Source organism: Penicillium citrinum (assembly GCF_028827155.1).
Source record: "Penicillium citrinum strain IBT 23319 chromosome Unknown utg000003l:1.0-4596430.0:1.0-4598250.0, whole genome shotgun sequence".
In the NCBI taxonomy this organism is placed as follows: Eukaryota; Fungi; Ascomycota; class Eurotiomycetes; order Eurotiales; family Aspergillaceae; genus Penicillium; species Penicillium citrinum.
Window position 1 is genome coordinate 267,727 of NW_026622688.1, and position 20,902 is coordinate 288,628.

Sequence of the window (20,902 nt, forward strand, 5' to 3'; positions counted from 1 at the left end):
GCTTCTAACTGGAGAAAAGGCTTGATTTGAATCTGGAACGAGCTGGCCTGCGCAATTACTGCTCCTGCCGAGGGATATCGATCAAGGGCCGAAGCCCTGGTGAACTTTCTAGATCTGGAAGCAGAGGTCTCAGACACTGAAATGGTTAAAATTATGCTTAAGCAAGAACCCGAGAACGTGCACAGAGAACGTAGGTTTGCACTTACTGTTCTCCCCATAAAAAGACCCGAGTCGTTCAAGGGTAGTATAGAGCCGATCTAAGCCATGATCTACGTTAAAGGCGAGGCGAAGTTTCGAAAGGGGCGATAGACACAGGGTCCACCAAGACCAGTGCCAATGCATACATGGTATTTTGTACCCATATATCTTAAACAATTTCTTGTGAGGTGAAGTTGACGGAGGGTTAACCATTGGATTCTTGCGCGCAGCTTATCAGGTTAGTCCATACTAGGGTACATCATTTCAATATCCAGGGCTTCGAACGGCAAAATTGGGTCAACGCACTCTGGCATGGCACCACGCACAGACGAATCTGTGGTGGTAAGAATGAAAGTAATGAGATTAAAGAGAAGCAGAATAGGAAGATACAGGCGGTGGTACCTAGTAGATGCTGTCCAGTCGAGGCACCAAGGTAATGTCAATGAGAGCATTTTGAACTCTTAAATATGAATGCTAAAATCTCGGCCGGTTCTCATCAAATGGTTCCATAACTCAGTTGGTTAGAGTGTCATGCTAATAACGTGAAAGTCGAGGGTTCGACCCCCTCTGGGACCATCTATTTTTGCCTTCATCTACTCTCGCTGTGACCAAAAATTTTTGCCGTGCGGACAGAGGGTACCTATCTATCTATCGACGCGGGTATGCCGCATTCAAGCTTTGACTGTCGCAATGGCGTCTTTTTCTTCCCACTTTTACCTTATATATCAATTTTCAGTACCAGCTATCAATCACTAGTTATTGACCATCGACACTTGATACGTAATTCACTAGGGAAGAGGAGAAAGAATTAGAAAAGCGGACCGTACCAGATAAAGACGTTGCTGTCGAAGGTTTCCATACTACTATTATTGTTGTGTCCTATGAGACATCACATTGTTCTGTGCCATTGGGTCTGCCTCGCATTCGGCGTCAGCCACTGTTGACATAAGCAAAAAAAAGTAACGTAATTCACGGGCGAGTCGGCCACACGGGCGAGTCGGCCACCCAACTACACCTACTATTTTTGATTTATATATATAACCAACAAAACGCAATTAAATTAATAGCTACTGCTTTGGGCATCTATTTATCTTATGCCCTATCACTCCACATCCACTGCATCTTGGTGGCGCCCGAATTCGGTGCGTGCTGGCCTGGTTTGCGATCTCTGTGGAGACTGAAGCTTCAGCTTCAACGGGATATTGGCTGGCCTGTATCAACGCACGCGCCTCTATAGCATTTAGGGCTGTGTCATGGGGTATTTGACGTTTCGATCTCGATCGCTTTTGCTTTTTTCTTGCATTTGCAGCACGTAGGGCCCGATTCTCCTCGGCTAAAAGCACTGCACTGTGCATCGCCATATGACAGCCCTTAATCAGTTGATCAATCGCTGCTTTTGTGGGTGTAGGAGGGCTTTGCGATCGATATTTAAGTAGTGTCTTGACCGAGGAAGCCTGCCGACGTAGCTGTTTTGCGTTGTGTGGTGTTATAGGTATAAAGTCGGCTGAAGAATTGCTTCCGCGGGTAGGAGGGGGTGTTGGTGTTTTGACATAGATATTGATCTTTGCAAGCACAGAAATAGGATCAAAAGGTATTAATCCTGTAGCTTTAAAGCTATTTTGTATCGAGATATCTTTAAATGCTCTAATACGGGCATCTGGATATGCTGCAAGAAAGTCAAGTTTATCGATATGACTGATACCTTTCCGCATAAGATCTTCCACAAGTCCACCATATGCACGTTTCAGAGAAGCAAAACAGCCAACATCAAGTGGTTGAAGCAAATGTGATGAATGCGCAGGCATACAAATCGATATAATATTATGCTCTTTGCAAATCTGGTCGAATTGAGCTGTTAAATGACTGCCATGACCATCAAGAATAAGTAGTCTATATTTGCCCTTTGACCGACCATAAATATATGGAATAAAATGATTTTTTAGCCAATTAAGACTAATATCATCAGTAGTCCATCCATTTTTGCTTTTGTCGATTTTCCAGCCATCTGGAAGATCATTAAACCATGATTCGATAAAGACTTTGCCTTTAAAGATAATATATGGAGGAAGCGCCCATCCTTGAGCACAGATTGATTCAATCACAGTCACCCATTCACGATTTCCTGGTTGTAGCATTGATCTCTTTCCACAATATTCCGCACGAGTGATGACCTTCGCAGTTGCGGTGAGACCCATTGCGAAGCCTGTCTCATCAAAATTGAAGATATCTTCATCGGCGATACCGTATTGGACTATCACGCGTTGTACACTATCGAACCACTCCCGAATCACGGTCGGATCCTCGCATTGTGCTCTCTGATAGTCATATCGACGGCTAAACCGACTCGCAATCATATCTTTATGACGTTTAATAAAGGTTGAGACCCAGTTAATACCGACAGTCGGAGAAGGGATTGTTCCACGGCTTGCAAGTAGCAAATTGGCCATATCTTTAGCCATACTTGGCCGGGGGGGGATTTCCACGTAGATCCATAGACAATATCCATTCAATAAGCGATTCTTCTTCATATTGGGTCAATTTATGACTATTTGCGCGTGCTTCATGTCGAAATTGATAACCGCGTAGTCGATCCTGGAGAGTAGCGCGTGGCACATCAAAGCAGCGTGCAGCTTCACGAATAGAGGAGATTTCCTTATTTTTTATAGCTTTGACAGCTAATAGGATTCTACCCTCTTGTTCGACAGATTTTTGAGCCTTTTGAGATCGAATTGGTGGCATGGCAAGTGGTTGAAGGTAGTAGAAGATTAAATGGGGACGCGACCGCGTTAGGTGGCCGACTCGCCCGTGTGGCCGACTCGCCCGTGAATTACGTTATCTTCAACCGGAGTAGATGAAGGCAAAAAGAGATGGTCCCAGAGGGGGTCGAACCCTCGACTTTCACGTTATTAGCATGACACTCTAACCAACTGAGTTATGGAACCATTGTTGAAAGCAGACCGATATCTTTGACTATATAAGGCAAATATAAATGAAATAACAAAGAACCTGTTGTTGGCACGACAGAGCCCTCAGCGAGCATCATATTGGACTTTCCAATTTTAAGCTCACTAAGGCTATAAAGATTGAGTACAATACTGAAAAATCTCCCAAAAAATTAGCCTTGTACAATATTTAGTTGATTCCGCAGAGATAGCTGCATCCAGTGCGGTTTGCGTTAATACTACTTCGCCGCTCAATCCTAACTAACTCTTCGGCACACACGCGGGTTTGCGAGAAGTACGATGTACCCTCATACCCATTTGGCACTAAGATTGGCCGAGAACCAGCCGAGAAGGGCTAAAGTGCCAGTTTTGACCAAAAGTGGTAAAAAAGGAAAGTAGAACGTGGGTGATAGCGTACTCTCTGAAATCCAATATCAAAGCAATTGAACAACGGCCTTTGTGGGGAGCTCAACTTGTCATCGCTCTCATATAGTCAAAGATCTCGACCTGCTCTCAACAATGGTTCCATAACTCAGTTGGTTAGAGTGTCATGCTAATAACGTGAAAGTCGAGGGTTCGACCCCCTCTGGGACCATCTCTTTTTGCACCCGCAAAATGTTCTATATCTTTTAGCCCTTTCTCTATCTACTGCTTGTAGTTCTTTTTTCTCTTCCTTCTTCTTACCGCTATGAAATAATTTCTGCCGCCAGTGTTAAGGACTACCCACTCACCATATACACGTAGAGCATGCTAGTCTAACAATTGCCTTGATCTCTCGACTGCTTATTGGTATCAGTGCAGACTACTACAAGACATACCAGGACGATGAAATGCAATGTTTCCTACTATAAAGCTTGCGGCTTTTCCTCTGGAAGAACCCGAAAAAAAAATTAGACTATAATGCGAATAGGAAGTACAATAGATCCAATGTACAGGAAACATATCGTATCCGAAAGGAAATACCCCATATTTGAGGTGGTAACCCCCTTCGGCGTGAATATCGACCTCCAAGTTTACGAGTATCTAGCCTTAGGCAAGTCTCCATCCCACTGAATCTTCATAGTAGAAGGATATGGAGAGAAACTACTCTGCTCAGCATCCATATACATGGTGATTCCCCCAAGGGCTGGGATCTTCTTCAGTTGACCCTGAGGACCCGGAATACGACGGAGATTCTCCAGCTGTCCCACAACTCTGAGCATAGTGGGCAATGCCACTTGGCAAACATCTAACCCGAGACATTTATGTGGGCCGTACCCGAAGTGAACGTATTCATTCATGTCTCTATCGAGACGGACCTCTTCGGGGTCGGGGAATGCATTGGCATCATGGCTTGCAGCAACCTAAGGAAGTAATGTCAGAGCCACTGGCCACCGGAACTAGTTTATTGGGGTTGAATAGTACTCCAGCGACCACTCACCAAGTTACAATAAATATTCTGACCAGTCTTTAAAGTCACCTTCTCCCCATTGTCTTCGATGACAGTGGGCTTTGCAACTTCTCGTGGTAATGCCACCGAAGAGCGGATTCGTGCACCTTCCATGAAGCTGTAAAGAGTAAGCAAAATGTATGGTAATAAGGAATGGAAATGGGAAGGACTCACTATCGTAGAAGAAGATCATTTGATTCAGGCGTGTCTTCCTTTGATAGCCGCTGGATCTCAGCCAAGTGCGCAGCATTCTCCTTCTCCAGATAGAAATCTAGACATTGAACGAAGAGTTGCGCTTGGTTAGCCACCATAGAGCTTGCCGAGGGAAGGATGTGCGTCCAGACTATCTCCTTCGGTGGCAAGCCACTGTCCAATAGACGCTGAATCATGTGAACTCCATAATCACTCAGAGTGTCATGTCGATGAAGTCGATTCACAATGTTGGTGATAAATCCAGCCTTGTCAACAAGCTCGACGTTTGCCATGACTAGTTCCCCAAGCTGTTGAGCAACCTGGCGAGAGGCCTGTTCAAGCTGGAAAGACTTCGCAACATCCACATCATAGAAGATGCACGTAAAGACCAGGGCCATGATCTGGTAAAGCTCCATTTCACTGAAGACACCTCGTGGGTTAGATTCAGTCTTCAATGAAAGCGAAAAGATATTGGCGCAGAAATTGATCTGGGCTAGGTTGGATACATCGCGAGAAATATCGACTTGATTGACACCGGCAATTTTATACGAGTGCTTTTTGAGGAGTTGCAGGGTTATATCTTCATAGAAAGATCGGACTTCGGACTCCCATTTGTCTCGATATAATGCGTTGTGGATCATTTTTCGGGATGCCGCATTTGCTGGGCGATCACCCGATAGCATAAAGTCTCGACCATAGGATTGACCGTCACGGCTTAGGATAAACTCAAGCTTCTTACCCCACGTTACCTTGAAGGCATCTTGATTGGAAAGGATTGACTTGCATGCAGCCTGGGAGTTGATGAAGCGGGGGATAGGTCGATAGGTAGGTCGGTTGTAGCTGTAAGTGCTTCCGTGTCCAAGGCTTGTCAAGATCTTTTTATTCTCACTAGGCACCACGAATGGGAAGTGTGCATATACTGAATCTCCACGGATGTGATTCGGGAATGCCCTCAAGGCGAGTTTATAGAAAACCGCGCCCTGATCGACGGAAGTGTCATAGCTGATCTCGTTATAAGCCCAGTTTGTGAGGTTCTTGGGAGTATAGTCGACTGTGTAAAAGCGATCACCACGGACCAGGGCAACAGCATCGGAGAGAATCGCTCTCGAAGTAGTAAAATTAGCACACAAACCACTGCCCGGGGTCATTGGCTCTTTAGCATCTTCTACGACCAACCCAGGATACAATTCGACAAGATCTGGATGATCATAAAGATGCTTGAGCTGATCAACGATATATGGGTCTGAGTTGATTTCCTCGAATGACTTATATGGAGCCAGCTTGAAGTATTGGCGGAATTCATTGAGTGTTGCAAGATTCCAAGAACGAGCCTGTTTGATGCCGAGCACTTCGATGCTCTTGAAAACATCAGGCACATTAGAAGCACCAAAGGCGCCAGCAACATCTTCAACGCCTTCTTCAAAGATTCGGACCAAGTCATCGTCATCAAAAGTTCCGTCTTGAGCACGTTGCAACTTCGCAAATGGGCGCTCAACAGGATCCGCCGGAAGAGATGCTTCCCAACGCCCAAGTCCCATAGTGAATTGCTGCAAGGAGATTTCAGTGTGGTCTTGACCCGCAAAGAGCTCTTTGTACAAATCTTCAGACCACTTCTGGTCCCTAGCAGAGACACAAGAATGCCACCGGTAAACAAGGTTGAATTCAGCGGAGACTTGGTTTCCGGTGGCCACTGCAGCGCCATCACCAAACAGACCATCCTTGATTTCTGCCCTAGGGTCTAAACTCCAAGCACTATCGGTGCGGTTCAAATTGAGAATCGTGCGCACGTAGTCCTTAAGAATGATATTAACGTATAGACCACAGGTGACAAGACGCGCAGTCTGGAAAAGATCGTTATCCCATGTGGCGTAGGCTGGTGAGTTAGACTCGTCTGGCTTGGTAAAACGACCACCCTCATTGATTTCTGCCAGCTGTGTGGCGATGTAGTTGTGGAAACGGTTGAACATGATGAGCATGACGCCAACGCCGGGAGGGAAGCCCAGAATTCGCTTCGTAGAGAAGCAATCGGGTTTCAGCTTTCCATCTCTGAAAGTTCGCACCGAGTCTTGCTCTTCTTGATTGTTACCATAGAGAGGAGACAGGTCCAGGTATGAAGAAGTTAGTGAGATCGAGCTGTCTTTCCGATCTGTCTGGAAAAGGTCTGGTAATTGTTAGATGTGTCTAGGTTACTGTTTTCACTCCCGATCTAAGGGCTGGCTCAGGGTATATTACTTACCATGAATGATAATAGATGCAAGGTAGAACAAAGTGCTGGATATCTTATTTGGGTGTTCCTTGAAGCTTTTCCGGGCTAGGAGGCTATCGAAAAGCGTCTCGGGCTCTGGAAGAGCAGCCGGCTGAGCGGTTTTCGGCGTAACAGAGCGGGCATAAGCAGTGCCTGCAGCACCCAATTTTGGCCAAAAGACGTTCTAATCGAGTTAGCGAGAATATTCCTTAATGAGTCCTGGATATAGATCATACGTTTCCCGAGCCGTCTGCACTGCGGTACTGAGCCTCACGGCCGAGGTACCTATTCACGCTGTTAGAGAAAGCCTTGATGATACGCCACATGGCCTTACATCCCCATAAAGCTGGTAGGAACTAGTAGACTTACGAGATTGGAGGGTGTTGCAGGTCATTCCATAGCGTTTTGAGAAAAGTATTCGTCAATTCGGTGCCATTGCGAGATGTCGCGGGCAAATCGGCTGCCAGCTGCACCTTTGTAAGAACAAGTTCACACCCGAACACCCATTTGTGAAAAACAAACCTGAATGATCCCTTCCATTACATAGTCCCTGTCATCCACGGCCTCTCCGGTCACAGCACTTTTTGCGACCTCAACGAGTGTCTTCACATCATTAAGATCAACGTGTTTTAGATCTTTTGCGAACCCGGTGACTTTTTTGGTTTGAATGTATGTGCCATCGCCTGTTTCGGTGGGCAGTGGTCTTAGAGATGCCTCTACCACTTTTCCAATTTTTTCAATTGGGTTTTGACTGCCATTCGCAGTGGTATTGGTGTTCTCAGGCATGATGGTACGTGGCTAGTGGGTATTTATACAAACAGATAAGCTAGAAAACAATTAGATAAGGAACAGCTGAGAATGCCTTAGTAAAGGCAATATTAAGAATCATTTGAGGAAATTGCAGGTTCACCAGGAGGGACTCTGTGGTCGGATAGATAATAGAAATTGAAGCAGAAGGAAGGCGTCATACCAATTCAAATATCAGAACACAGTCGCTGATAGTCTTGTGAAAGTTGACTTGGCTAGTGGTCTTCGGACCCAAACCAGAAGTATACAGAGGGCTGCAATGCTTTTAGAGAAAAAACGTGAGCCAAAGAGTACAGAAGTAGACGAACACGAGGTATTGTCAAAAGAGAGAGCAGTAAATTTCTATGCGGATACTTCGGAGGATATTGGGGCTATTATACCTTTCCAACGGCGTAATCCGAGGGCCAAATACCTGGGCAAATACGGCCGGGGCTACTCAGCCGTACCTCAGGCAGATACTCCATAGTTTTTTTGGACACTTTGCTTGATCCGGTGATAGTCTGTCATCTAGCGCCACAACCCTAACCACCCAGCTGTGCGCCTTGGACTTTGCATGGGAAAAGACAGACGACAGCCCCACCGTAATATGAACAATGGGGCTCTCCTTATTCGTGCGTCGAATCACACGTGAGAAAGGATGATGTTCATTTTTCCAAAGCTGTTTATGATAGTCATCATGTACAGTACCACTCTGGGAAGGTGAGTTAATGAGCTGATTTATTCATCTTGGCTGTAGACTACTTACAAGAACGACTCATTTCAGACCTGGTACCCTCGTGGTAGCAGTGTCCAATGGGGCATTTTATTTGGCTATCATTGGTACAATGACAGCTCGATGTTCACCAGTTGTCCACTGGCGATCTGCAGCTGGCCCCGCTGTCAACTGGTAACTGTTATTTATGTATGTACTGACCATCTATGTACATACTTCACATATTGTATTGTCAACTCGTTCCGAAGATACTCTGTCTGCGTGCAAAATGCGTGTCAGATATTAATATTTTAATTGACCAATAGTCTGGATTATTAGAAATCTAACCTCAGCCAGACCAGCAGAGTATCACATTTGTGGAGCTGATTGGCCACATTATTCGGTCAGACTAACCGATGCTTTTTGCTGCACAGCCGCGTTGTTGCTCAGCCTGGCCTGATGGGTTGCCCCAGGAAGGGGACAGGGCATTTGGAATTGGATCCAGGCAACGAACAGTCGATTTGGCCCCCAGATTCTGTTCAGTCTTTGCAGTGAAAGACATGCATTTCCATATTTTCAGTTTCACAAATCCCAGGTTGCAGAGGAAAAATTGGGGGCTGCTGGATTTGACTAGTTTATGTCTTTGGTACAGCTGAAAAAGCCCTTCTCCGAGATTCGGCTGATGGATCTCTGGGGGAGAACAGCGAATGAGCAACATACCATTGTCATAGCTGAAGAACGGCCCGTTTAGCGTGCTGATGGCAGATCCGACGAGAAGAGGCCTGAGCATGGGTTGTTGTGCTGTTGGAGGGATGCCTTAGACTTTGGTTTCCCCACTAAAGATGCGCACCTTGAAGCATCAGTATTAGTTTCCCATAACTTCACAACAATTACGTAGTAACTATTAACCATGTAACCAACTATCTGCTATGTGTTGTATACTCGATCATTTTGAGGCATAACATCTGCCTCAGGCATATATATCACGTGATATATACCGAGGTCGACGAATGCGATCGTCAACAATTTCTTGGTGCTTCGTGCGACCTCAACAAAGCTCACCAGGTCCTCTTAAAGTTGACTAGGATCTCTTTGACTTCCATATCGGAGCCAGTCAACATACAATGGCATCCAAGATTACCCTCACCGTCGAGCCTCGGGGTAAGCTTATACAATACCTAAACAGCAGCATCTCACGACTTTAGGGGATAATCCCAACAGGCATTCAGACACTGACAATGTAACAGGCAAGCCCATCCGGAGGCTCCCCAAGGAGCTCACTATTGCTTTGAATGCTTCTGGCGAGGACCTGCACACCATGCTCGCCGATGTCTCCGGCACTTCCGTCCACCGTCTTCGAATCACCAAGGGAAGTGATCGCAGCGTCGTCCCTAATACCAAGGGCACAACTATTGAGGAGACCGGTCTTCGAGAGTCAAGCGTGATTCATATCAAGGATCTAGGTACGTTGAATACCGTTCGGAATAGATATAATTACATTGGCAGCGGAACACGCGAGCAAACCGCCGTGGGCAACACCCCGCAATTCACAGACTCATGACCTAACAAGCAATCCAACAGGACCCCAGATTGCCTGGCGCACCGTTTTTATCATTGAGTACCTCGGTCCTCTCTTGATTCCCGCCCTGTTTCTATTCCCCCTGCGCCCGCTACTCTACTTCAACTACGACACTATTCCCGCTCCCTCCGACACTCAACTCCTGGTCTGCGTCCTTTTGACCCTGCACTTCCTGAAGCGCGAGTATGAAACTATCTTCGTGCACCGCTTCAGCAGCGCCACAATGCCTGCTCGCAATATCTTCAAGAATAGCGCTCACTACTGGGTGCTGGCCGGTTTTAACATCGCCTACTGGGTCTTCCGTCCTGACGCTGCCGCCGCTACATCCGAGCCCAACCAAGCTCTCGTGTATGCCGGTCTTGCTATTTTCACTTTCAGCGAGATCTTCAACTTCAATGCCCACCTGATTCTGCGTGATCTCCGTCGCCCCGGTACCACTGAGCGTGGCATTCCCCAGGGCTTCGGGTTTAACTGGGTTACCTGCCCCAACTATATGTTCGAGATTTTCGCTTGGTTGGGTATCTACCTGGTTAGTCAGCTGAACTGGAGTGTGATCATTTTCACTCTTGTTGGTGGCCTTCAAATGTGGAGCTGGGCCTGGAAGAAGGAAGTTCGTTACCGTAAGGACTTTGGCGATAAGTACAAGAAGAAGCGTACTGTCCTGATCGCTGGTCTCTGTTAAAGGATCTCTTGTACACCTTTCTACAAGACATTGACAGGATTTAAGATTTACCTATGAATCGGGGTCGAGGTGCTGAAAATGAAAGTGACAAGTCTAGTTTGGCATATACTTTCTGCCATACCGAGAAGAATGGGCTGGTTTAATATCTATATGGGAGGAAGGGGGGTTCACGGGAACATGCTAAAGCGTTATATTATGAAGCATGTATTTTATCTGAACATAAAAGAAATAATGATCATGTTTTCCTTTTCAATCCATGGACGCCAAATCTAGAAAAACAAACCTCGCTATGTATAAAATTGTTGCCGAACAAACCGAAAACCCCAAACATGCCAAATTGGCAAGTCATAAATAACGCAATATGATAATAATTTTAGATCAGAGGTTTCAAGCACTTTTGACCTTTTTCTGCCAGAGCATGTAATATGGATCCATCTCCTCGCAATCCCCACCTTTGGCCTCACATCCAGGAAAGCGAAGCACGAGATCCCCATCCTTATAAGTACCATCTGCAGAAGCACTGGGTGAATCTTTGCTATAAGCATTCAGGAACCGCTGTGGTACCAGCGCCGTTCGGGCAAGTACTGTTGGATGCCATTGAATAATATGATCCTAGAAAATGTCAACCAAAGTCCCACTATCGATCTTCAATACGGTTCATCAGAGAAATGAAGCTTACCAGGCCATGAGTCTCGGCTTTTGCAAAATTATAGCTGCGATACAACGGATCAAACCAAAGATCGAGAAAAAAGCGCGCAAAATCGCCATTCCTCAGGATAAAACTGCCAGGGCTGAGGTCCTCACTGTCCTGCGTGATGATCAAGTCCACATCTTTTTCCTTGAGGTGTGCGAATGTCTTGATGATGCTATCTGGCGGAACGATGGGTGCGTCCTTCATCATCACCGATTCGAGTTTACCCCGATCTAACAGGTGAGACTTGAGAGACTGAGTGGGATTCATGATGAGAGCATGGGCACTCAGGTAGAAGAAGTATTTGGAGCGTGGATGCTTGGATATAGCATGTCGAACTGCAGGAATTATTCCCCAACTTCGCGGTGCATCACCAACAGCTTCCTCATAATCGGAGCTGCTTGCAAAGAAGTTCGTATAGCCTATTATGGTGTGTAACACGGTCAGTGTATCTCACAGATATATAGCCTTTTACAACTGTTTCGAAATTCAGATCTTACCATGACGTTTGGCATAGTCTTCGCGATTGGTCACAATCTTCTTAATGAAGCCTTCACTTAAGGATTTCCGATCTAGAACCGTAACAATCACAACACCCGTAGTACCAGCGGGAGCTACAGCCGACGACGAGCTCGAGAAAGTGAAGTGGGAGAGGAGGTAGATAATTGAGATGATAGCGATCGCGAAAATAGCGACTGTCTTTAGCTGTTTTCTGCGGTGATATGGCAGTCGAGTCGAGGGAGCGATGGGAAGAAGGTGAGGGCTCCTCCGCGGAGGTAGAGCGAACTGCATGGCAAGGGATGATTCCCAGCGCTAAATTGCCGGGGATATGATAGAATCAGACGATATAGATCATATCATTAGAATACTAGACAGTTACTTCACAGGGGAATTGATTGCCGAGAGGGTTGAAAGTGGGAAGTTCCACGGTTGAGGTTGGATGGTTGAAGTCCTCCGAATCCGGGCAGATCTCGTTGCGCGCGCATTCCAACGGTTTTTCTTATCTTTCTTCAAAAGACCATTTCAAGCTCACCTACTTATAAAGCTACTAATCATTGAGAAATTTGGATATATTGATTATATATATATATATATATATTCAAGGATTTGAATACTGTCTGATCATTGAGCACATAATCTATTTGCACGATGTCAACTTGAAGCATCTTGGCAGGGATATATACGAATGATCTACACCATTGTTTTATATGGAAGCACCAGCACCATGATGTACGAACTTCAATTGTAAAGCTGCACCGCCAATGGAGTTCTCAGCTGTGATCAATGTGGTCCATGAAATCAAATTCGAACAGCCACGAAGCTGGTAATTATCATATTAAAGTCACTAGTATAAAGTACTAGTATTGATTAAACCAAGAATACCAGTGTAATGGGAGATTAAATGTAACAAATGCAAATGATATTGTAATATAAGTACACATGATTTTAACATGCAGGCCAAGTCGGTAACCCATACATAATCCTCGCTTTCATGGTGTCGAACAGGGAGAACGCGCAGGGCAACTAGCCTCGGAGTAAAAGAGATGCTCAAGAGCGTGAACCGCTTATTTGCGTTAATGGTACAATAAGAGTAGCGTCCGTCCAGAGTATGACACCAACAAATAAAGAAAAAAAAAAACATAGAGAAAAAAAGAGCCCGTAGGTATCTCAATCAAAATAATAGACGTTGGAATCACTGGGAAGACAACTGAGCCATCCTCTGGGGGTCGGCTTGGCCCTTCCGGCGCGGTGTCGTCTCGGACTTGATATTGAGTCGCTCTTGAATCTTCGCCTGCACCTCATCCTCTCTCTCTTTAATCCACTCCTCGAACGACTGTGGCTCAGGAAGTCCCATCTTCTGTCGTTGTTCTTGGAATTGTTCTTGCATCTTCGGAGTCTGCATGATCTGCCACCGAAGCTTCCACCCGAACATGCCGAGCTCCTTGATACGGCCAGGTTGATTTCCCAAAAGATAGTTGTCGAGGCTTCCCTCCTTCTCAATTGTGCGTAGCGCTTTGCGGGTGACCTTGATGAAAAGGTGTTCTTCGAGAGCATCGCTGTACAGCTTCTTGCGACGAACGTTGGGCTTCCAGCTGCGGCGAGTCTTGCCCTTGTTGCGACCGTCGGAGATCTTATTACCAAATCGAATCATTGAGCCGCCGTAAAGGCCCGTATCGGCCTGCTTGTACCATTGCTTTGCGCCATAAGGATAGGGTGGGACGTTTTCGGGGAGAGGCTTATTAGACTTGGGAGCCAATGTCGTGGAAAAGGAACGCTTGGGAGTCGAAAGGGCGAGATTGCGAAATGCCGAAGAAAGAGAAAACGGAGCTGCCATGGCAGACCGAGCGTGGATTGCAGCCATTGGAAAAAAGTGAGTTGGTCAATTGAGACGGAATGGAACAATCGCGAGGAAGTTCCAACGGAGGAATTTTGGGGGTTGCTGACCGCCTTGAGGCACGCCCGCGGTGAGTGGCTGCGCTGATCTCCTTGCCTCGCGAATTTCCAGCAGAAGAGAGAAAGACGCAACGAGAACCATCGCATTTACCCGATTTCGATTGATTTGATACTCTCGTTCAAGCTTGTCTTGGATCCAACCACCTTTACTCTATCCCATTGATTCCCTTTTCCCGCTTCTCACCGGTGGCTACGGAGCCTCCCCGATCCTGCAATCATGGTTCAAATCAGTGAAGTCAAGGGCAACTCGCGCGAGAACAGGACTGCCGCGCATACTCATATCCGGGGCCTGGGTTTGCGCGCTGATGGCACTTCCGAGATCATGGGCGATGGATTCGTCGGTCAATCATCTGCGCGAGAGGTGAGAAAGGATGCTCTTGCGTATACTTTGCTTCTGGATCGAACGAGAGACTGACTATCAACTTGCTATTCAATAGGCATGCGGCGTGGTTGTCGATCTAATTAAAGCCAAGAAGATGGCTGGCCGTGCAGTTCTACTTGCCGGTGGACCCGGTACTGGAAAGACTGCTCTTGCTCTGGCTGTATCACAAGAGCTGGGAACAAAGGTTCCCTTCTGCCCGATTGTCGGCAGTGAGATCTACTCTGCGGAGGTCAAGAAGACAGAGGCTTTGATGGAAAACTTTCGGAGGGCAATTGGTACGAGATGATCCAAATAAGAATATGAACGGGGGGTAGCTGTGCCTGGAGCTAACATGTATTAGGATTGCGCGTTCGCGAAACGAAGGAGGTTTATGAGGGTGAGGTGACCGAGCTCACGCCCGAAGAGACAGAGAACCCGCTGGGTGGTTACGGCCGCACCATCAGCCACCTGATAATTGGCTTGAAATCTGCCAAGGGTACCAAGAAGCTTCGTCTGGATCCTAGTATCTACGAGGCTATTCAGAAGGAGCGTGTCACCGTTGGAGATGTCATCTATATTGAAGCCAACACTGGTGCCTGCAAGCGCGTTGGCCGTTCCGACGCCTACGCCACCGAATTCGACCTCGAGGCGGAAGAATATGTCCCTGTTCCTAAGGGCGAGGTTCACAAGAAGAAGGAGATTGTGCAGGATGTCACACTTCACGATCTGGACATGGCCAACGCCCGGCCGCAAGGTGGACAGGATGTCATGAGCATGATGGGCCAACTTATGAAGCCGAAGAAGACCGAGATTACGGACAAGCTACGACAAGAGATCAACAAGGTTGTCAACCGGTATATCGATCAGGGTGTCGCTGAGCTTGTTCCTGGTGTTCTTTTCATTGATGAGGTACGTTGAACAATTTCAGTGTTGGGTCACTTTAGTCCGCTCTCTGTGCACAGCTGACATCTTTCAAGGTCCACATGCTCGATATTGAATGCTTCACATATCTGAACCGCGCTTTGGAGTCCTCTATCTCTCCTATTGTCATTCTTGCCTCTAACCGTGGTCACACTGTAATTCGTGGCACCGACGATATCAGTGCCGCACACGGTATCCCACCTGACCTGCTTGCCCGCCTTCTGATCATCCCCACAAACCCTTACTCCCCCGACGAGATCAAGACTATCATTCGACTCCGCGCAAAGACTGAGGGTCTTAACATCACCGAGCCTGCGCAAGATAAGATTGCCGAGCATGGTAGCAAGGTCAGCTTGCGGTACGCTTTGCAACTAATGACACCAGCTAGCATTCTTGCACGCGTCAACGGACATCCTAATGGTATTGAGGTGGCCGACGTTGTCGAATGCGAAGACTTGTTCTTGGATGCCAAGCGCAGTGCTTCGATCGTCAACCAGGATAGCAGCAAATTCCTTCTCTAAATGATCTAGACAGCCGGAGAAATTTTGAACAAAGGGAAAAAGAAGGAGTTCGATGATCTGTCATGTATACCATTGGGGTATTTTGATTTTATTCTCTATTTTGTTTCTGTGAAAAGGCGGATCTTGCGTAGGCCTGAAATTTTATGCTAATGCTATCTGATGTTACCCGATTGATCTGTTGGCCGTTTCAAGTAAAATTGTAGAATGTCTAGGGGAATCTCCTGCTACATGGTACATGCTCAGATAAATACAACCCCTGATAATTTTCTATAAACTTGAATAAGCACAATTAAAAAGCACTTTATCACACACTAGACTTAATATTCTCGTTCTCGAACATGGAATCACAATGTACGGAAATGCACGCTAAGTAAATGCAACCCGGCCTCGGCGCAGATCACGTGTGGGACCTTAAATCGTCATTCGATTCCCCCCCCCCCCCAGCCTCCAATTCAACTCCACGCTCTCTGCTATTGTTTCAGCATTCGACGACACCGAAGGATTTACCAGTGACCGAACGAATACCTCGTTAAACCCGCACTATCCGACACTTGAAGGGATCTTTGACCTTTCGCCACACTCACTCTCCGGTGGAACTATCTTGTTGCTCGACCCCAGGATTAACAGTGGAGCCTGCGGTTGAAGACCGGCACCGTCACCTCAACCAGTCGCAACACGCACTCCCCTTTCCAAACCACATTCTTTGCAGAAAATAAGCACCAAAATGTCGACACCCCTGGACACAGATGCGGGATCAGAGATGTTTGCTAGCTATGAGAATGAGCTGAAACTTGTACAAGCCGATCTGAACCAGAAGCTGGACCAGATTGCCGAGGCCAGCGGCGAGCAGCGCAAGAATGCAATCCGACAAGCGGAGCAGGTACTAGATGAGGCAACAGAATTGGTGAGTATTTCATGTATATCGAACAGGCTGTAGCATACCCCACAGCCCAGTCGCACGCGAGCAGGATTCCAGAACCAGTCCACTAACCACACCGATTTCCCCTATATAGCTTGACCAAATGCGCATGGAGAAGCAAAACATACCATCAGAAGCACGATCAAAAGTCAATCAACGCTTTCGGAACTACTCGACCGATATCGATGAAATAAAGCGCAAGATGAAGACCCTTATCGATGACCGTAATGCTCTATTTGGTGAACGATACACCGACGAACCACAAGATGAGCATTTGGAGCAACGCCAGCAACTTCTCTCAGGAACAGATCGACTAGAACGCAGTTCTGCAAGACTCCAAGATAGTCAACGCATGGCGCTGGAGACGGAGGATATTGCGCGCGGCACGTTGGGCGATCTATATGTGCAGCGACAGACGATTCAGCATACTCGCGATAATCTGCACCAAAGCGAAGGCTATGTTGATACTAGTATCAAAACTTTGAGGGGCATGGCCCGTAGGTAATGATCCCCTCGTACCCTGATTCTCCTCCGTGGTCTTTGTATAAGTTCGGGACTTTGCGTGTCTTATAATATCATGGTCTAACTTATTCAATAGGATGGCTACGAATCGGATAATTACCATTGCTATTATTACGGTCCTTGTTCTTCTTATCATCGCCGTCATTTACAGCAAGTTCCATTAGCGGCAGGGTCTATGGCGTTATAATTCTGAGTTCATTTTTTTACTTTTCATGGATATTGTATGTTAGATCTTCTTCGAACAATTGTCAGGTGCTGTCTTGGCTCAGAAATTTCGAAACGTGTAATCGAACCTTGATGCAGCAGAATCTCACCTGCAATCGAACATTACAAGTTATAGACGATCTGGTAATCACAAATTGGCATAAACTCGTATATCTATAACTTTAGAACAGTTGAGTCTGCTGATAATAACAAAAATTGGGTATCTCGCAAAAGCAGATCAAAGGAATAAAAAAAATTTTAAATGCCCATGAATCAATTCATGATCCTCATCGTACCAAAAGCCGCATTAACAAGCACACCCACAAAGACAGCAACTCCCTTCCTCCAACTCCAAACACCCTCCTCCCTCCTCAACCACATAGCACAACCAATAGGCCAAAAGAACCCCATAACAGCACCCCAAAGCATATCATCCATCGCACTCCTAGAACCAGACCCAAACCCCCCATCATCCTCACCAATCCCACCCCCACCCCCACCACCATCCGCCCCAACATTTACCCCCGTACTCCCCTCATCCATCCACCGATCTTCAAGATCCCGCAACTCCTCACCAGAGGGCATGGTATCCGGCGTCCGAGAAACAGACTGTACAGCAAGGAACTGCGAGCGTAGCGCAGTTACCTCCGAAGGCGTAAATCCAGCCGAGAGGAGACGGTCAAAACCGCGAGGAGCCGGAGTCGTCGTGGGAGGCGGAGGTGCTTCAGATTGCGAAGTGGAAGTTTTAGAAGTAAATAATGAAGAGCCATTTTTAGAGTCTAACCGCTCTTCATCTTTTTGTCTCTGTAAAAGGTCCGTTGAAGCGATTGATGCTTCGGCCGCGAGATCTACCTCCGACAATGCGATGTCTCCAATAGAACAGTGAATATATATCCTCGGTCGATTATCTCGAATGGGTTGTTTGCCTTTATTTTTCCCATTGCCGGTTTCAGATCGGGAGTCTTCTTCTGAATCCTCGGCTGGACGGGGTGTACGTGTTGGAGATGGGGGTAGTTTTAGGGAGATTGATAGGGCTATTGAATCTTCTAGACCACGGCCAGCGTAGATGAGACGGAGTCGGTGGGAGGAGAGCTCTTTTGGTAGATTTGCGCGGATTAATTGTTTGAGGCCGGCGCCTGTTGCTTTTTGTGGTTCGGAGACATCGAGGGGGAGGTCTGGGATGGACGCGGAGAAGCGGACGGTTATGAGGACGTCTGCGGGGTCGGTGGTCCCCTCTGCAGTTAGGAAGGCTGGTGATGCCATTGTTGGTGTGTTTAATGGCAAATCATTTAACGGGTCGTCAAATCGTTCCTTCGGGGTGAATTGATGTTGGATGTTGGATGTTTGAGTATGGTTGAAGATGGTCAAGGATACATCCGATGCTAGCCATCATGTGACGTAAGCCATCAGCCAGTTTGATCGGACAACTTGGAATTTATATAGAAAAGATTAGAATTGTATGCTGGATTCTATTTGTTCAAACTATTCTACGTATTAATCTTTGTATTGGTTTGATGAGCGCAACTCAGTCACTCTACTAAAGATATTCATTCCCGTTTGCTCGTTGACCACCCCAGACTCTAGAACTACTAGATGCTTTTTTAAGGTAAATTCTATGTTAATACTATCAACTATCACGGAATATAGCATACTTGAATCACAAGTGGAGTCTGAGCTCACGAACATGTCTCAGCTTTAATCATCGCACTTTTATTTCACAGCTAGATCAGGTGGAAGAATGTCGTTTCATCATGTCAATTGAACTAGTCTATTCCATAGTACAAACATTTAATGTCACATAATCTGGAAAGCTAATCTTAGTAGCGATCGGAAAGTCGCAATTTAACGAAATTCCTCATAGGGGAAGAGAGCTCTCTAAGCATAGCCAGCCCTTTATTCCATATCCCTCGCGACAGATAAGACCGGCAAATACCGGTATAAAACAAAGTGGAGAAAATATCGACTGGATATCAAGCGTATGTACCGGGCCAATAAAGAAAGAATGGCCAGAATCCCGCGAAACCGTATCAAAACGCCGTCCGATGCACCGCGAAAGAAGACGCCGAGTTAAAATCGAAGAAAAGAAACCGTTTTGAAATGAATTTTTAGACCATGAAGGATTCTCCGCAGCCGCATTCCTCCTCTGTAAGCATTGTTAGTATTGATATTGCACTAATTAGGGACGTGGCCGCCCTGTGGGTCATGGTTTAGGTTTTTCCCGGGGAAAACTTACTGATGTTGGGGTTGCGGAAAACGAATCTCCTACTCAGCTTGTCTTCATGCCAGTCCATTTCACTGCCAATGATACTGAAAAGAGCTTTACTGTCGATCAAAACCTTCACGCCATCCTGCTCAACGATTTCATCAAACTTTGCCGGCTTCTCCACGTACTCGAGATGATAGGCGAGACCGGAGCAACCGCGGTTCTTCACACCAACTCGAATATATTTCGGTTCCGGCTGATCCATCAGTTTGCGAAGTTGTTGTGTGGCGATGGGAGTCAATTTCATGGCAGCTTTTCTTGCCCGAAGCGGGCGACGGGGTTTCGGGTAAGTCTTCGGTGGGGCTGTAGAGGCGGGCTTGGGTTTCTGAGATTCGGCCTCTCGCAGACTGGGTCGGGATTGTTCTGATTGTGAAGACTTCTGTGTCGATTTTGAAGGGAGGGGAAATTCCGCTGAGATGGATGATTCCACACTGTCCGTGCGTTGAGGCGGCGGGAAAGATGATGGGAGAGTGTGTGGACGGTAGGCAGTAGCCGTTTGCATATCACGCTTAGAGGACTGATAGGCGTTTCCATAAGAAGAGAAAGAGCGTAGAGCCTGGCATTGCTGGCCCGAGGGCTTCAGCAAGCGGAGGAGGGTGGCGGATGATGTCACTGAACGTTGCATGGTGTTGCAAAAACTCATATTGAGGAAGAAGAAGGACAGTCGAGTCGAAAAGGTTGATAGAGATGATTATACACGCATGGGAACGCTGGCTCAAGGCAATGTGGTGGGTGAATGTGAGAAGAAGAAAGGAAGTTGTGGGTGATTAACAACTTGAGTTCTGAGGAGTTCTCCGTGACCTCGGGGAGCGATTAGGTAAGGCAGTTGCATGACCTGCTGAAACCAATCAGCATTGAGGTATTTGAAGACTGTCGGTGGCGCCACTTTGTTGTGGTTGATGCGAGGAATGAGTCATTAGTGATTGGATGAGCTGATCAGTAATTATTTATAGTCTCTACCATATTGATATATTTTATTTTCTTTATTTTCTATAATATGGTCTGTTAAAGAAAAGGTTAGTTAACTAGAGAGAATTGCATGTGTAATCTACCACGCTCAACTACTGTGACGTTGGCCGGCTATCGGCAGCTGAGTCATCCGATCTTTTTGAAGATCTCCCCGATCTTCGGAGGAAAAGCAGGAACGCTTTTTAGTTTCACTGCAAACTAGCCATGAGATCACAATGTTGTCAAATCGACTGTGTGAGAGAGTAGTATGAAGTATACTAGTAACCATAATAAGATATCATATTAGCATCAGATTGATCAGCATTCATAACC

At 46.5% G+C, this 20,902-nt stretch overlaps 9 protein-coding genes across 9 annotated transcripts; 3 read left to right on the forward strand and 6 right to left on the reverse strand.

Moving 5' to 3' along the window:
• Positions 1 to 1,265: 1,265 nt before the first annotated feature.
• On the reverse strand, positions 1,266 to 2,657 carry N7469_003371 (uncharacterized protein; the record flags this gene model as incomplete). The annotated part of the gene is made up of 1 exon (XM_056642291.1): positions 1,266 to 2,657. One exon carries the CDS (start codon positions 2,655 to 2,657, stop codon positions 1,266 to 1,268), a length of 1,392 nt encoding a protein of 463 aa, XP_056501703.1.
• A 1,496-nt stretch (positions 2,658 to 4,153) lies between these two features.
• N7469_003372 (peroxidase/cytochrome P450 family protein) lies at positions 4,154 to 7,792 on the reverse strand (the record flags this gene model as incomplete). Its single annotated transcript, XM_056642292.1, has 7 exons — positions 4,154 to 4,483; positions 4,561 to 4,687; positions 4,744 to 6,922; positions 6,998 to 7,190; positions 7,243 to 7,291; positions 7,376 to 7,479; positions 7,529 to 7,792. 7 exons carry the CDS (start codon positions 7,790 to 7,792, stop codon positions 4,154 to 4,156), a joined length of 3,246 nt encoding a protein of 1,081 aa, XP_056501704.1.
• A 1,836-nt stretch (positions 7,793 to 9,628) lies between these two features.
• N7469_003373 (trans-2-enoyl-CoA reductase (NADPH) TSC13) lies at positions 9,629 to 10,765 on the forward strand (the record flags this gene model as incomplete). Its single annotated transcript, XM_056642293.1, has 3 exons — positions 9,629 to 9,665; positions 9,752 to 9,967; positions 10,086 to 10,765. The coding sequence occupies 3 exons, from the start codon at positions 9,629 to 9,631 to the stop codon at positions 10,763 to 10,765; spliced, it is 933 nt and encodes a 310-aa protein (XP_056501705.1).
• Positions 10,766 to 11,152: 387 nt separating this feature from the next.
• N7469_003374 (putative alpha-1,6-mannosyltransferase subunit) lies at positions 11,153 to 12,248 on the reverse strand (the record flags this gene model as incomplete). The annotated part of the gene is made up of 3 exons (XM_056642294.1): positions 11,153 to 11,377; positions 11,445 to 11,878; positions 11,957 to 12,248. 3 exons carry the CDS (start codon positions 12,246 to 12,248, stop codon positions 11,153 to 11,155), a joined length of 951 nt encoding a protein of 316 aa, XP_056501706.1.
• Positions 12,249 to 13,149: 901 nt separating this feature from the next.
• Positions 13,150 to 13,818, reverse strand: N7469_003375 (mitochondrial 54S ribosomal protein bL28m; the record flags this gene model as incomplete). The annotated part of the gene is made up of 1 exon (XM_056642295.1): positions 13,150 to 13,818. One exon carries the CDS (start codon positions 13,816 to 13,818, stop codon positions 13,150 to 13,152), a length of 669 nt encoding a protein of 222 aa, XP_056501707.1.
• Positions 13,819 to 14,127: 309 nt separating this feature from the next.
• On the forward strand, positions 14,128 to 15,713 carry rvb1 (RuvB family ATP-dependent DNA helicase pontin; the record flags this gene model as incomplete). Its single annotated transcript, XM_056642296.1, has 4 exons — positions 14,128 to 14,271; positions 14,348 to 14,567; positions 14,633 to 15,180; positions 15,249 to 15,713. The coding sequence occupies 4 exons, from the start codon at positions 14,128 to 14,130 to the stop codon at positions 15,711 to 15,713; spliced, it is 1,377 nt and encodes a 458-aa protein (XP_056501708.1).
• Positions 15,714 to 16,437: 724 nt separating this feature from the next.
• Positions 16,438 to 17,318, forward strand: N7469_003377 (v-SNARE protein VTI1; the record flags this gene model as incomplete). The annotated part of the gene is made up of 3 exons (XM_056642297.1): positions 16,438 to 16,617; positions 16,727 to 17,133; positions 17,231 to 17,318. The coding sequence occupies 3 exons, from the start codon at positions 16,438 to 16,440 to the stop codon at positions 17,316 to 17,318; spliced, it is 675 nt and encodes a 224-aa protein (XP_056501709.1).
• A 313-nt stretch (positions 17,319 to 17,631) lies between these two features.
• N7469_003378 (DSC3 family protein) lies at positions 17,632 to 18,621 on the reverse strand (the record flags this gene model as incomplete). The annotated part of the gene is made up of 1 exon (XM_056642298.1): positions 17,632 to 18,621. One exon carries the CDS (start codon positions 18,619 to 18,621, stop codon positions 17,632 to 17,634), a length of 990 nt encoding a protein of 329 aa, XP_056501710.1.
• An 842-nt stretch (positions 18,622 to 19,463) lies between these two features.
• Positions 19,464 to 20,264, reverse strand: isa1 (Fe-binding Fe/S cluster assembly protein ISA1; the record flags this gene model as incomplete). Its single annotated transcript, XM_056642299.1, has 2 exons — positions 19,464 to 19,501; positions 19,592 to 20,264. The coding sequence occupies 2 exons, from the start codon at positions 20,262 to 20,264 to the stop codon at positions 19,464 to 19,466; spliced, it is 711 nt and encodes a 236-aa protein (XP_056501711.1).
• Positions 20,265 to 20,902: the final 638 nt, after the last annotated feature.